Raw genomic sequence first — 16,497 nt, 5'->3', positions numbered from 1 at the left:
ACACGCTGTTCAAGTTAGAGGCCAATTACTTGTTCGATACTGGTACAAGTAACTTGAATAGAGTGTCTGTTCTCTGTTCACTGGATACTTCAACTAGAGCGCTGACTGGCATCGTCTAAATCAAGACGGGTCTATGGTACTAGGTGAGGCCGTTTCGTCACTAAGTTGGTTAGGGGAGCGGTATATGAAAACAGTACGGAAGAAAGCAGAAGGGGAATTTTTCCCATGAAGTGTGAAAGAGACAGACTGATCACGAGCGAGCTTGGGCACAAGCGTATTGTGTTTTGTTTACAAACAAAACACAGTAGACTTCCAAGATGGCTGAAGAGTGGTTTTAGCAAGTTGGCCCACCTTAGGATATACTTCTACGCGCCTTGGTCTAAATCAGCCTTTAGTTCAAAATGAAGACATGTCTTCAAACATGGCATCCCTGCCTACACTGCAACACTGCACGTGAAACTCTCAAACCAAGGTGTTATACTATAGGTGGACCGCAATGTCAAAATTGCTGTTCGGCCATTGCTCGTGGAAAAAACAAATTTGTTTACAAAACAAATCGTATATTTTGGTGACAGCTCGCGTTTTACTGTCGGATCATAACTTTTGTCTCAGTGTCATTTGCGCTTGAGTAGTCGAATGATTGAGATATTGTATTTCTATTATTTCGGGCCTATACTATACAATAGATTAGCCTAATTCTTTCAAACGATCACTTCACAAATCGAATGTTTTCCAGTTACACAACGCTTCAAACATCAGTTTTATGGATATGGATATGGAGTCACAACCAAAACTTCAAAGCTGAAATAAACAAATTGAGTTATCATAGTACCGTTTTTGTGGAAGAATTGAAGCTATATTGAGTCAATCAACGGTTTATCAAGCGAATTATAACTTCTAAACACATAAAATCTAGAAATCTTCAAAACCTCAAGGTAAGTTTTATGAAATGCGCTATATAACAATACAAACTATAATAAAAATTGATTAAGCTTTCAAACTTTGTTCAAAAGTAAGTTATGAATTTTAGAGTTTCCTCCGATGTTATGGAACTACATAAATAAAGTACTGTTGTCAATGGCAAAATAAATCAAAAATAATAAAAATGAACGAACTACCGTTTTGCATCAATTAATGCTAGCATACAGAATCGGAAAAATATAGGTGATATTTTGGCAGGAACTGAAATTTCATTAATATTGAGATAATTTAAACTAATTATTGCAACTTTACTTCCCGCCGAAATTTATTATTTTTTGTGTTTTCGGGCGTTTTAAAAATATTTTTTCTTTCATTCAAACAAAAATACGAATTACACAAATTAAAACATTTATTTCATTCGAGCTCATACAAATCACAAGAAAAATAAAATCAAAGAATAATATTTAAATAAACATACTTTGGCTATCGTGCCACCTGAATCTGGTCTTCATTGAACACTTTACTGAGACCAGGTGGGTGACGTCTTTAGAGAACTCCTATTGAACTGACAGGAGCCAACATATCGAGTATCCCACTGACATTTTCCCTTTGTTTTCCCATGAATTGGGTATCCCACTGACAGTTCTGCTTGAGATTTTGCTAAAGATCTTAGCATCAATCATAGCACCCGGCTGACTGAGACGCTGCAGAACTTCGAACTGTTTGCTCAGCTGATTGAATTTCGATTTCCAATACTGAGCTTTCTGACCATCGATCCGGGAAAACAAAACACCAAAATATTGTGCCAAATATTAGGTAATTTTTCTTTTCGTATGATACAATCCTGATTGATATATCCACAATATTCTAATTACAGATTGCACGAAATGTGGCGACAGAGTTTTGCAAGGCTTTAAATTTTTTTTTGGAAATTTCACACTCGGATTCTGCGATTCGTCACTCCATGGATTAGGATCATCTCGGATGGAATCCGCGTAGTCATGAACATAGCGGCAAAACAATCTGCGCTACGTGTTGGTGATGGACGTAGTCCTCTTGCTCGACAATCGCCCTAGATGTTCGAAAGGCGTTTCGCAGTTTCACCAGGTTCCCTTTTCGGTTGAACTAGAGCAACGTATTTTTATTCAAATTATCCTGTAAAAGTAAATGAAAACTTTGCAACTTGCTTAAGTGGATAATAATTTGATCGATCTGGCTAAATGCATGACTTCTTCTTCTAGAATGGCGTTAACGTTAACGTTAACGTATACGTCTCAACGTATGCATTAACTAGCATCATTTATTAATACTTAGTTGAGATTTCTTAAGCCAAATAACACGCCTTGAATGTATTCCGAGGGGCAAGCTCTTGAATACGCGTGACCACAGTGCAAAGTCGAAGGAAACTTTTTTGACGAAAAATCCCCCGGCCAGAAAGGGAATCGAACCCGAACACCCGGCATGATAATGTGAGACGCTAACCACTCGGCCACGGGTGCACACTCTGCTAAATGCATGTAAAAATGAATGATGAAAATTGTTACGTAGCCGTTTTCTGATATCCCAATATTTAATTTTTCATGATTTTTTAAATGGCGCCTTTCGTTGAAAACAGGCAAAAAAATTGGCTATTTCTACTTTTTCACAAGCCAATTATAGATCGGTCCACTAGATTCTGAGTAAAACGTACCACTAGTTTCAGAGAGAGCAACAACGCGTCCAGTTGCCAACAGCATACCCACATTCCGTTTTGCCTGCCAAGATCGGGTCGATGAAATGTCAACAATCGACCTCAAATGCTGCCACCTTGCAATCGAGTTATCGACCTTTCATATGCATTCATCGAACAACTTGACGCCACTTTTTCGCCAACATGTGCAAGGCGTCGACCTGCTTGCAGCGCTGCTTCCAGCACTGCTTGCTGCTTGTTTGTATTGGTTTGTTATTGAAAATGAAAAGGAAATACATTGATCGATTTTAATCATTTTATTGAAAACATAATAATAAAAAACCATGTATAATAAAAATAAGGTATATAATGGAATCGGTGCATCCGGGTTGTCTGGATTGACGATTCAAATCCGACTGAGTACATTGATGAATACCTCCTTGCCCTTGATGACACAGATATGTGGCTGAGGAGGATTCTTCAATGTGCGTGAAGCACGGGATCTCCGATGGGGAAAATTGCTCGAAATACTGTCGATGGCCAGGTCCTGCTGCTGTTGCTGTTGATGCTGTTCCCCGGAATAGCACCCTGGACTTAAAGGATACTGCTGCGGGAAAGCTGATGCTGTTGGCTGGTGTGACAGAAGTGGAAATAAGCAATGTGGTGATGAGGGAAATCATCTTTCTCACTCGCCGATTGATTGAGTCGGATGTATTCATAGCTGAAACAAAATAAAATGATTAGTAAGTGAAAAGCAGAAATGAATGTGGAGGCGATCTGGCGTAGTGGTAACATCCATGCCTCTCACGCTAAAGGTCACGAGTTCAATTCTCACTCCCGACATTCTTCCAAAAATGGAAGTAAAAAGTGACGAACCAGCCAAATGAGTTGAAAATCACTATAATACAGATAAAAAAAAAAAAAAAAAAAAAGCAGAAATGAATTCCCTACTCACCAGTTGTATGATCCGGATAAAAATGCGAACATTAAAATGTCATGCGATTACGTTCGCTAACCTCGCCTATTTTCATTCTACTATACTACGGAATCAGTGCATTCGGGTTCCTCCGGGGTGGTAATTCAGCTGAGCAAGTTGATAAATACCTCCTTGTCGTTGAGTTTTCGTGTCTGAAGAGGATTTTTGAATGTGCGCGAAGCACGGATCCTCTAATGGGGAAAGTTCTTCGCAAACCATACCATGGTCAAATTCTGCTGCTGCTGCAGTTGATGCTGTCCCCCGGCGTTGCCAACAGGGGTTGGAGGTTACTGCTGCAGTAAAACGGATGTTGTTGGCTGCTGTGATAGAAGTGGAAATCCGCACTGTGGTGATGGGAGAAATAATCTTTCTCACTTACCGATTGATGGAAGCAAACGAGTCGAATGTATTCATAGCTGATAAGACAAGATAAAATAATTAATAATTAAAAAGCCGAAATATATTTCATACTCACCAGTTGTATGATCCATTTGTTTTTGTTTGAGATGACAGTTTAGCGGAGTGGAAAAAAGAACCACCAGTGACGCCATTTAGTTTGTTTAATTATTCAGTATTTTCGACTAACGAACTATTCGCATTGACGATATTGGGGAAGAGGCATGACAGTATGGATTTGCAGAAGGAATGAATACACTTTTAAAATGAAAATTATGAATGAACATGATTTTTCCTTAATCAAATTAGTACTCTATGTAAGTGAAAATCACCATTGCCTACAAGTGGTGAAAAAACGTCATAAAAAAATATGTTTTGAGATAATTTTATATTATAATGACAAGTTTTTTTGAGAATATCTGAACGTCTATAGAAAATAATTCAAATTAGGGTCATGACAACGTACCTTAAGTAGGAAAAATTATGCCAAGAAAAAAATTTCATACAAATTTTAGCAATTATAAACTGATTCGGGCCGACTAATATGATAGAGAATAGTTTGCCTCATACAAACTAATGCCGTATCCAGATGTCGATACCTAATCGTCGTCATCGTGAATAGGTAACAGCGCTACGGTCGTTGTTAGGTCGATGTTTTTTTCGTCGATTGGATTGTGGGACGTTACCAAACTATCAAATTACTCGGTGAGCCCAAGGCAGATCTATGGAACAAGGTGCGCCCATTTGCTAATCATATTTAACTCGAAACAATCGTCAAATTCGGGAAAATTCAAAGAAGGCAGTTTTGCAATCTTAAAATTTGAATGGAGATTTGATTACTTAAAACACGACGCTCTCTTGACCATTTGGCTATATATTTCACAACATACAACATTTACAAAAACTCGCCATTATAATATAAAATCATCATCAGACACAATTCCAGTTCAATATTACGTAATACTGTATTGCATAGAATACATATTCGAAATAGAAAAGTAAATTTTCATTCATAATTTTTTATTTTAGAAGTGTGTTAATGTCATCCTGTAAATTCATGGCTGTAGAGTGGTTTTTCACATTTTGACCCACCTGGCAGTATGTTAAGCGCCTTGATTTACACCAGCTTGAGAGTTTGACAGTTCTCGCAAGTGACAGTGGTCACAAATTGCATTTGTGACCCGGTACAATTCGATACAACGTACAAAGAGAAATGAAACGTTATATCGAAGTTTACCTGTAATTATATTTGTTTTTCGACCTCAACGGTTCATTAGAGTGGTTTGTATAGGCATATAATTAATACTGTACTCGCGCACAAAATCGTAACTGGTATACTCACAGACTGTGCGCTAGGGTACCAATGAATGTATGGGAAAAAATCGACCCTCAAATTTAAAAAAAGTTACCCTATACAAAATGTTCACCACCTCGAAAAAACACCCTATGCAAAATTTCAGCTCATTCGGACTTGGCGCAAAACGGTCACACTTTGAGTTTTTTGAAAATCGAAAAATCACCCAAGCGGTGGGTAAAGGGAATCGGGGTTTTCGATTTTTTTTTTATGCCAAATGTCTTAAAATTGCATGAAACGTCGTCATCTCGATTTTTTTTGTCAAAAATCGACACACAACACAAAATCGGAATTTTTTTGGACTACATGGTTTTGGGTACCAATAAAAATAGTTAGCTCGATTTTTCATTCGGAACTTGCTGCGAAATGTTGATTTGCACTATAATATACCCTATGCAAAACACTAACTCATTCGAATTTAATTTATTAGTGTCGCAGACGTTAAAATTTGAGTTTTTTTTTAACCGAATCACCGGAAATTGGGGTTTTCTGATTTTTTTTTTATGCGAAATATTATAAAATTACATGACACGTCGAGATTTAGAGCCCCCGCATACTACAGACTTTCTGTCAACCAACAGTTTGGTCGGGTCGGCCTTCTGGTGCAAAAACCGACCCAACTGAATCGGCATAATGTGCGCATACCTCTCCGTACTGATTAAGAAGCCGATTAAACTATCGGTCGACAAATCAGTCTGCAGTCTGCGGGTGCTCTTACAGTTACCTCGAAAGATTTTTTTTTATCAAAAATCGATTTTTCAGACGGGAAAACGACCAAGTGCCCAAAAAATTGTTTTTGACAAAGATTTTTTTCTAGTCCCAGAGTGTCGATTTTTGACAAAAAAAAATTCGAGGTGACACTAGATCTCGACGCTTCATGCAATTTTAAGACATTTGACCGCTTTGCGCCACGCTGCCTTAAGTCCGATTGAGTATTTTCAATTTTTTTTGGTATTTATTTAAATAAAAAGCTATCAACTCCAGAAAATATTTTTACTTCACGTTCATTCAGTTTTAATAGTTATTTAATTCAACCACTTCATTGATTCTCGTTATGCCAGACCGTATGCGCGAGTATAGAAGGGTTAAATTAATTGGCGATCTAACGTACAAATCTACACCTAGGCGGCGCTGCGGTGAAAGTGATAATGGTTTTAAATTTTGCCATGTGAGCTTATGGTAGGTTTGTAGTTCTTTCCATAAATTACAATGTTATAGTCATAAACGATTATTTGATTGCGATGAGTTTGTAAGAAATTTAATTCTGCACAATTTTATATATAACATGTTATTTATTTACCTCTTTCAGTAGTGAAAACTATAAAAATGTTGACAATGGTTGAATTAAAGAAGGAAATTCGAGAGCATAATCAAACACAAGTAGAAAAATGCACGATTCCTGCATGTGAGAACTACCTTGGAAAGCCCGGAAGTAAAGTATACGTGATTTGTTTTTGAGTTTTAGGTTACATTAGCATCATTTTCTTAGTTCAAAAACAAAATCCAGATGTCTCACCGATCGTTTACGTTTTGCGTTAGATCGCCAATAGCGTTTAAATTGGAATATACAGTAAACATTCACTAACTGGGCGAAAAGGGAAGACCACTTATCGACATTCGCGTTTTAACTGGTCCGGCATGTTAAACGTCAAATAAAATCGAGGGAAACTTCAATGAATTGTTTGATTCGCATTGTTCCTGTAATTGGATAAACAAAAGGATTCCAATGGAAGTTTCGCATTGAGTGCGACAACAGGTATGACATATGATTTGAGAAAATTGTTTTTCTGTAGTTTAATCAATGTTTTTGTCGTGCGAAAATAATGTCAACTTTCATAACATTTAAAATTACATTCGAATGCCCCTCACAGCAAATCTTCCATTTGAATATGGCGTCGATTGTTTACGAAATTCTGCTTTTTAACTGGTCCAAGGACCAGTTAACGTTCGCCCAGTTAAACAGCAGACCAGTTAAACCAGGACCAGTTAGCGAACGATTACTGTACATATGAACTTACCTTTTTGTCAGTTTCGTGTGCTTCCTATTCATTGTTAATCGATAACTCCAAATCAAACAAAAATTTTCTTAAAAGTTCTGACCAGTATTCAGAATATTTGACATTTTCTATCTACTAGTTTGTCTATGCGTACTCTAGGTTTGCTATACGAAGTGAGCGCGCTTGCAACCAGGGGGCTGCTAGCAATAGTAAAACATTCTAGGTCAACCTGTATGACTTCTAATGTGCTTTTGGAGTGTCGAAGAACAAATAAACGTTTTTGAACACTGTGAACAAGAATAGGGTCGTTCACCTGCAAATAAATAACTCTACTGAATGTTCCATTGTAGTAAAACTTTTTAGCCAACCCGTATGAATTCGAATGTGTCTGTCGAGCGACGAAGAATCCATAAACGTTTGTGAACAATGTGGACAAGAATAGGGACGTTCACCTAGAAAAAAAGAACTCTGATGAATGATTTATTGTACTAAACCATGTTTTACCAACCCGTATGAGTTCGAATGTGTCGTTTGAGATGTGAAGTTTGCCTATAAGTCATAGGACAATGTGGACATGAGTAGGGACGTTCATCTGCAAAGGAACGACTATGTTGAAGAGCGCATTGTATTGAAACATTTTTTACTAACCCATATGAGTTCGAATGTGACAGTGCAGGGCCGAAGATTGATTGAACGCTTTTGAGCAATGTGGACAAGAATAGGGACGTTCATCTGTGAAAGAATGGGTTTGAACGTGCCGTTTGAGCGTTTTAGAAAACTTAAACGCCTTTGGACAATGTGGACAGGAAAAGGGATGTTCATCTGCAAAGAAAAAACTCTGTTGAAGAGCACATTGTACATTTTTGTAAAACATTTTTTACTGACCCATATGAGTTCGAATGTGACATTGCAGCGTCGAAGACTGGTTGAACGCTTTTGGGCAATGTGGACAAGAATAGGGACGTTCACCTGCAAAGAAATAACTCTGCTGAATGATTAATTGAACTAAAACGTGGTTTACTAACCCGTATGAGTTCGAATGTGTCGTTTGAGATGTGAAGTTTGCCTATATGTTCTAGGACAATGTGGACATGAATAGGGACGTTCATCTGCAAAGGAATAACTATGTTGAAGGGCGCATTGTACTAAAACATTTTTTTACCAACCCTTATGAGATCGAATGTGATATTGCAGCGTCCAAGACTGGTTGAACGCTTTCGAGCAATGTGGACAAGAATAGGGACGTTCATCTGCACAAGAATGGGTTTGAACGTGCCGTTTAAGCGTTTGAGAAAGCTTAAACGCCTTCGGACAATGTGGACAGGAAAAGGGATATTCATCTGCAAAGGAATAACTCTGTTAAAGCGCGCATTATACTAAAACATTTTTTACCAACCCATATGAGTTCGAATGTGACATTGCAGCGTCGAGGACTGGTTGAACGCTTTTGGGCAATGTGGACAAGAATAGGGACGGTCACCTGCGAAGAAATAACTCTGTTGTATGATTCATGGTACTAAAACATGTAATAATAATAATGAAGGTCCCGCCTAATTCCCCTACATAGGTTTGTGTTTGTCGATCATCTAAAACGAACTGAATTTAATCTACAGATATGAAATCACGTCTTTATATGTATACCGGCTTCATATTTTCAAAGTTTCTTTGGACATGATTGTAAAAAGCAAAGAGTAAATTTTTCAGCTCAGCCAAATCACAAGTAGAAATGCTTGCTATCCCGTCAAGCTATTCCTTAGCATCTTCTGAGTTCACTGTAACCTGAGTTCCAATTTCCTTTTTATCAAGACTTACATATCCCAATCCAAGAACAAATTCTACTATGTTCCAATATATATCACAATTCAGATCTCTCATAGCATTAGCGCGCGTAGTTGAACACTCAATTTTTTTTTATGCGACTGATGCGCGCGCAAAAAAATTGCGCGATTTCGAACAAATCCCTTGAAAATATTGTGTAATTTCGAGAGAATGGCGTAAAAAAAACAGGAAGTGGGTTATATCTATGGTATAACCGCAAGGGTGACGTAGGACTATCGTTGATTTAGAGATCATTTGTTTGAAGTTGAATCTAAATCCATTCTGAATGAATCAATAAATGCATATTTGGGGGACGAGAAAACGAGAGCGTTACGTTGGAGGCACAAGGTTTTATGCATCCAATATAGGATACGAAAAACCTTGTTCTGAAGAATAATCTTCAGAAGCTTTCCTGCTAACTGTACTTGATTAACAAATCACAAACCTAAATGTATTATATGGATATTTTATGGATAGAAAACATTAAAATAAACTCTTTCGCTTGAATGTAATTTTCAATTCCAAGGGGAACTGGCAGATTATTTTCCAGCAACGATTAGATATTTCCAAATTTTCCTCGATACTGGAAGCCCACCAGTGGTTAATGCTAATTCGATAACCACCTGTTAATAGCACTTGATTGAAACATATTTGGTCACAGTGTTACATGGATAGAAAACATTCAAATAAACTCTTTCACATGAATGTATTTTTAAATTCCCAGAGGAACTGGTAGATTATTTTCCAGCAATGATTAGATCTTTCCGGAACTTTCTCGATGCTGAATGGCATCCAAACGGAAAGAATTCTGCGCGTGTATGTGTCGATCCTTCGCCGTCCACCTCCTCCAGCACGTTAGGCAACGATGTTGTCTTGTCGATGTCGTCACGAAAAATGAATGTGTCTCACCACCAGAATATCGCTTAAGTATGCTTTTTGTGTGTGATTGAATCGAAAGAAGGTGTGGTTTACGATGGCATTTTGGAAGGCAAACTAGAGGGGAATGAACTCTCTGAGCTCGAAACTTTCGGCGACTGAGCAATAATCGATTGCGTACGCATACAATATTGGATACGGAAATATCCTACTGATGGGGAAGAATAATCTTCAGAAGCTTTCCTGCGAATTACACTTGGTTGAAAAATTACAAAATCAAATGTATTTGATCGCTGTGTTATATGGTTAGAAAACATTAAAATAAACTCTTTCACATGAATGTATTTTTAAATTCCCAGAGGAACTGGCAGATTATTTTCCAGAAATGATTAGATCTTTCCGGAACTTTCTCGATGCTGAATGGCATCCAAACGGAAAGAATTCTGCGCGTGTATGTATGTGTAGCGATGTCTTCCCGGGGAACCGTTTGTGGCATCACTCTCCTCCTGATGGATTCCCTTCTGGCCTAGGGTGCACAAACAGGCTCTTGGTGACACCGTTCATCCGCGCTTTCATGATAAACGAAGAGCTTCACCACAACAGCGACAACATGCTCCAATTCAATTAGAACTGAGTGGATTTCCGAGTGGATTTCCGAGTGGCGCTCGCTTATATACCGAATGGTGATTTCAATAGCCTGTTTTGAAAGTAATTTTGAAACATTTGAAACATTTCAATAGGAGCATTTAGCGAAAATCGTGGTGGTGATATGGTGTAGTGAATATTATCGAAGTACACCATATCATATCGTATTCTTCATTATCAAATCCATAGTCAATGACACCTATCGGTATCGAATTATCATCAACACCACGATTTTTGCTAAATGCTCCTTCCAGTTCGGTCTGCAGAAACTTTTCTTTCCATCAAATTTGGTGTCCCTGAAAAGGGCCGTTGATCATATGCTAAGGTACTAAGCTAATGATGACGAAAGTGGAAGCGCGGCTGTTTAAGCACGCTCTCCTCCGATACGACGGGCCAGCTGGATGTCCTTGGGAATGATGTGACGCGTTTTGCGTGGTAGGAATGGTAGAAAGCACATTTTTTTTTACAACTTAAATGCATTTTTATTCAGATGTTTTGCTGTTTGAATACATATTTTACAGTTCAAGTGACACAGTCTGGGCTTTACATCTTTGGCAGTTGTTCACCATTTAATGGTATTGTTTGAAATTTGGTAGAAAGCAAAGAAAGCGTCATGTTTTATACTCATCCGTTCGGTTCAACTGTAGATTAGAAATGGAATTGAAAAAGAAGAACATAATACATAGGCGTCTGAGTTTGCACCCTCATCTCACATCGCCGAATCAACTGAATGGATTTCCAGAGCGTATGTGAGTTTATATACGGTTTCAATGACCTGTTTTCTACGACATTTTAAAGCTATTGAAACAAGTTTTCGGGTCAATAATTAACAATCATAAAACTCGTGGACATTTTGTCTTTCGAATTAAACTTTCGAACTCCGTTCAGCCAGAAAAAAGGTATCTACGTCCAAAAACATGTAGTCCAGTGTCACTCTCTCGTTTTCGAAACTTTGAACTTATACCCCGGTACAGAAATGAAATACATAGTCCTACGTCCAAAAGGTTGTCCCATCAACGTCACAACACACTTGCACACGCTCTCGCAGAATTTCTTTTCTTCTCTTCCTCTTCCCAACGAAGCGACGGTAAGCAGTGCCAAATCGGGTAGTTTCAAGAAAATCGCGTAATTTCGAGTAAATCGCGTAACAATAAAATCACGTGAGAAAATCGCGTAAAAAAGAATCCTGTGTAGTGTATTTGATTTTTCCAGCATTAAATTTCAACTGCTTGTAACTCAACCAAATACTAAGAGAATGCAAATCTCTGTTTAAATGCAATGCTGCGGATTCCAATTTTCTGTCTCTTATGAACAGAACTGTATCGTCAGCAAATTTATATCAGAAAAACGTAAGACTCGTTTCATGACATTTATGTACATTATGAATACGATAGGTCCCAATTCTTTTACCATATTTTCCATTCATCTTTCAGGCAAGAAAATTGCTGGATAAATTTCCTATCGATGGTATATAACACAACATATGTCGCAAAAAAGATTTTAAGTAATATGCATTTGAAAACTCCGTATGAATCGTTACATTTTTCGTAGAGTGACCGCCCTATATAGAAATCAAAGACATAGTCCTATGTCAAAATTGCGCAAGTTTCATATTTATTACTGTTTATCATTGACTTTCAGCATGTATCGAATGGAAGAGATGGAGTTGCGCCTTTAGATCCACATGTTCTTGAAGAGCAGTATTAAGGCTCGTTTCCAAAACTTGTTCAGCTGTTTCCAATGCATTATTGATCTGTGGAGCAACTGTATCACGAATATTGGTTATTTTCTCTGCTATGAAACTGAGCTTTTTCACCTCCTCTTTCAACAATGATATGTTAACAACCAAATCATTCTGTCACTTACGTACACTCATTACACTTCAATGGAATGTTCGCATTATCAACGAATTCGAAATGATGTGTCCAAAAACTATCGTGCCGCCTTAAAAATTCAACCAATCATTCAACCACAAAAAATAGAGGCGAATGAACTGTAAAGTTTAAAGCCTCTTAAAAACAAAGAACCAACCAACCAACCAACCACAAAAAAGTGTATTACGCAATAGAGGAAAAAAACCTTTTTATCTTCACACAATCACAGTTGTATTCCAAAAGAGAACGAAACCAAATCCAATATTACACCCAATTCATTACGCCTTCAACTTCATTACAATTACAACGGATCACAAATTCGAACAGGATTTCACACACAACTGTGTAATATTTCTTAGAAATAAAACACGGCGAACTGCAATCTTCGCCATTGAAACCATTGTCGCCATTGTCGTTTGAGATTTGAAGTTTGCCTAAAAGTTGTAAGACAATGTGGACAAGAATAGGGATGTTTACCTGCAAAGGAATGGCTCTATTGGAAAGTAAATTATACTAAAAAAATACTAACCCGTATGAGTTCGAATATGCTGTGTGAACTTTGTAGAATCCATAAGCGTCTTCTGACAATGGGGACAAGAATAGGGATGTTTATCTGCAAAGAAAATACTCTGCTGAATGGTTCATTATAATGCAGCATTTTTGACGTAGAATCAATTTTTCCGAGAACATATTAGGGGTACAAATTGAATACTAAATATCGGTCGCGTCATGGAAAGCAACATGCTACAAACAGCCTTACGTAATCCTACGTCAACTATGCTGTCGTGCCTCGGGCACAACCCTTCATCTTTTTTTACCAACCCGTATGAGTTTGAATGTGCATATTAAGATTTGAAATTCGCTTAAACGACTTCGAACAATGTGGACAAAGATGGAGATGGTCACCTGCGAAAGGAATAAATCCGCTGAATGATTCATTGTAGTAAAACAGTCAACCAACCAGTATGAGTTCGAATGTGGTGTCGGAGGACCGAAGCACTCACAAACGCTTTTGGACACTGTGAACAAGAATAGGGACGTTCACCTGCAAAGAAATGATTCTGTTGAATGATTCATTGTACTAAAACATTTTTACTAACCAGTATGAGTTCGAATGTGAAGTTTGAGCGCGAAAGGACGTATAAACGCCTTTGGACAATGTGGACACGAATAGGGACGTTCACCTGTAGTTGAATGATCCTGCTGAATGGTTTATTAAATTGGATTCATTTTAACTAACCCGTATGAATTCGAAAGTGCTCTTTGAGTTTGGATTTTGTGTAAAATATTTTTCCGCATTTGTCACATTTGAACGGGTTCTGTCCTGAAATAGATGATCAGTTAAAGTTTACAGAATTCTTACCCAGGTGTAACCGTATGTGGTTTCTCATCAAACTTTTGTCTATGAAGTCTTTCTTATAATTATGACGATTTCCTTCTGCGAAGCATCCCAAATCACCTTTTCTTTGTTTATTTGTTATTGCAACCGGAATCAATAAAGTATTGTCGTCTTCTTCGTCCATTTTTCTGATCGAGAACAGCTCTCCATTTTGTCCCTTGAATTGAGTTTCGGCTTCCTGTTCAATTGGAACTGTTTCGATAATGTTATCATTATTCGACAGCTTGTGGTCATCAATCATTAACTCTGGCTCCATTTTGATGGCAGTCGATTCAGTGCTGGACAAAATTAGGAAGCAAATCTCTGGAATGTTGTGGACGGTTATGAACTCTTGGCGACATTTTTCGCAAGTAGGATAGCTGCTTAGCTGGGTGGCGAAACTGCTCAACTTCTGCGGAATAGTTTTCAGTTTCTGCTCTTGAAAATAAGTGGGAACAAGTGCGTAACGTAATTCCTCGTTGCATACATCAGAGCAAAAACTACATTGGTCACTGTCGAAATGAAATGTGGTCAAACATCAGTTTATGATTAGATCAAAATCTTGCGATTTTAAAATTCATTCAAATAACATATACAGTATGCAGCGATTTTTCCTAAATGTTTTCCAAATAAACTTACATGTTGTTGCTAATAAGCGCCATCTCATTCCTCCAGGGAAATTTAATTTCTTCGATTGAATTCATAACTCAAAACTGTTGAATTATAACATAGAAATAGAAACTTTTCTTTATGTTTCAGGAGCAAAACAAATTATTGCTTGTATATGTAATTTGAAACAATTGAATCGAATTTCATTGACAGCTTCAAAAGTCTCACCTCCAGCGAGATGAAGATAGAAGGTGTGGAAGATTCACGGGTTTCAGTTGTGTTAAGTGCGATTCACATACAACATCACGCCACGTCCCGTCACGTCACGTTACGTCAGTTATTCTGCCATACAATTATTATGAAAACATTCACATACACCGGCAACGTAACGACCCGTCAGCATATGTTCAACGAAAACGACCGGTAGGATTTGCAGAAAAGAATAATGTGCGATTCACATAGAACGTTATGGAAAAGAACGTCCACGTTCCGTCACCGTCTCGACCAATTCACACATGCAGTCAATGCTTACAGCAGCACCGTCACGTCAAGTGTGGTTTATTTAATGTTACTCATGGTGTCGCCACCTACAACAGTTTTTATTTGCAATGCCCTCTTTCGAATCAACATGCCTACAACCAGTACTAAATTTTAAAAAATTCAATGAAAATCATTGAATAATATTATTTAAATGGTTCAACCCATTATGGGCAGCGGCAAGTGGAAAATATGTAGAGAAGGAAAATTGTATAATTCAGTTTCTGCATGCGCATACTGATGCACCAATAATTATCGGCGCTATCATTACCGTAGATTACGGGCCGCTCCCGATGTGTGAGGTTCTGAACCGTTGTCGCAAATGCTGGAGATGGCGTCCGGAGTAATCCGCTGGAGACACATGGTGAACCACAACTAAACTGATAGGAGCAATTCCAAATCATATCGACAAATGACGAAACATGAGTATTCCTGATTCGAATGAAAGTTTGTATTCCGTTAGGGTTGAAGGAAATATGAGTTTTCCACAGCAATTGGAAATATGTTGACTCAAGTGTAACTTTTCAATAGGACGTATCGATTTTAGTAGGATAAATCTCTGATCATTTATATCTCAAAAACTATGAGTCGTACCGAAATAGTGTCTTAGAAAAAGTTTTAGAGTATTGATGTTTAAACGTGAAAAAAAATATACTGAAATTAATACTCTTTTTCTATTTACGACAAGAAACTTTAATTTGCAATTTGAAATTTTTTGACGTAGGACTACGTCTTTCATTTCTATACCGGGGTGTAAAATCAAAGTTTCGAAAACAAAAGCGTTACGCCGGAGACCGAGATTTTGAGCAGTAATAGCTCCTAAACAACTGAACGAACCGGTATGATGAACACTTCATTCGAAAGATAAAATGTCTACGCGTTATATACTTGTTACTTTTTGATCCAAAAACTTGTTTCAATAGTCTTAAAATTGCTTTCAAAACAGGCTATTAAAATCATCAATCGGTATATAAGCGAGCGCCGCTTAGAAGTCCACTCAGTTATAATTGAACAGCGATTGGAGCATGTTGTCGCTTTTGTGGTGAAGCTCTTCGTTTATCATGAAAGCGCGGATGAACGGTGTCACCAAGAGCCTGTTTGTGTACCTTAGGCCAGAAGAGAATCCATCAGGAGGAGAGTGATGTCACTAACGGTTCCCCGGGAAGAGATCGGAGCAGCCGCCACACACACATCCACGCGCGGAACTCTTCTTTTGGATGCCATTCAGCATCGATAAAGCTCCGGAAAGATCCAATCGTTACTGAAAAATACATTCATGCGAAAGAGTTCATTTTAATGTTTTTTATCCATGTAACACTGCGACTAAATATTTTTCAATCAAGTGCTATTGACAGGTGGTTATCTAGTTAGCATTAACCACTGGTGGGCTTCGAGTATCGAAGAAAATCTGGAAAAATCTAATCGTTGCTGAAAAATACTCTACCAG

General features: G+C 37.9%; 1 protein-coding gene across 12 annotated transcripts; it reads right to left on the bottom strand.

Moving 5' to 3' along the window:
* Nucleotides 1-1,363: 1,363 nt before the first annotated feature.
* On the bottom strand, nucleotides 1,364-14,738 carry LOC129771718 (zinc finger protein 497-like). 12 transcript variants are annotated; one of them, XM_055775680.1, is made up of 18 exons: nucleotides 14,544-14,737; nucleotides 13,923-14,416; nucleotides 13,767-13,850; nucleotides 13,627-13,710; nucleotides 13,488-13,571; nucleotides 13,349-13,432; nucleotides 13,056-13,139; nucleotides 8,710-8,793; nucleotides 8,480-8,653; nucleotides 8,339-8,422; nucleotides 8,199-8,282; nucleotides 7,962-8,135; nucleotides 7,822-7,905; nucleotides 7,682-7,765; nucleotides 4,042-7,626; nucleotides 3,946-3,982; nucleotides 3,546-3,886; nucleotides 2,089-3,311 (listed from the first exon to the last, which is right to left on the bottom strand). In XM_055775680.1, the coding sequence occupies exons 1-15, from the start codon at nucleotides 14,606-14,608 to the stop codon at nucleotides 7,538-7,540; spliced, it is 1,836 nt and encodes a 611-aa protein (XP_055631655.1). In that variant the 5' UTR covers nucleotides 14,609-14,737; the 3' UTR covers nucleotides 2,089-3,311; nucleotides 3,546-3,886; nucleotides 3,946-3,982; nucleotides 4,042-7,537. The 12 variants fall into 12 exon arrangements, with proteins under 12 accessions (XP_055631660.1, XP_055631662.1, XP_055631663.1 ...); XM_055775677.1 differs by having other exon boundaries at nucleotides 2,094-3,311; nucleotides 3,546-3,982; nucleotides 4,042-5,199; nucleotides 7,335-7,626; XM_055775676.1 differs by having other exon boundaries at nucleotides 3,546-3,982.
* Nucleotides 14,739-16,497: the final 1,759 nt, after the last annotated feature.

This window comes from Toxorhynchites rutilus, chromosome 2 (genome assembly GCF_029784135.1).
Source record: "Toxorhynchites rutilus septentrionalis strain SRP chromosome 2, ASM2978413v1, whole genome shotgun sequence".
In the NCBI taxonomy this organism is placed as follows: Eukaryota; Metazoa; Arthropoda; class Insecta; order Diptera; family Culicidae; genus Toxorhynchites; species Toxorhynchites rutilus.
The sequence above is the reverse complement of the archived record's forward strand: the minus strand, read 5'-3'. Positions and strand labels throughout refer to the sequence as shown.

Excerpts from the sequence above, each read along its gene's own strand:
- LOC129771718 (XM_055775685.1), bottom strand. The coding sequence starts at position 14,608 with ATGAATTCAATCGAAGAAATTAAATTTCCCTGGAGGAATGAGATGGCG. Across the intron at positions 13,711-13,766 it reads GCACTTTCGAATTCATACGG|GTGAACGTCCCTATTCGTGT; the intron begins GTTAGTTAAAAT and ends ATTCAACTACAG. Across the intron at positions 7,627-7,681 it reads ACACATTCGAATTCATACGG|GTGAACGACCCTATTCTTGT; the intron begins GTTGGCTAAAAA and ends ATTTATTTGCAG.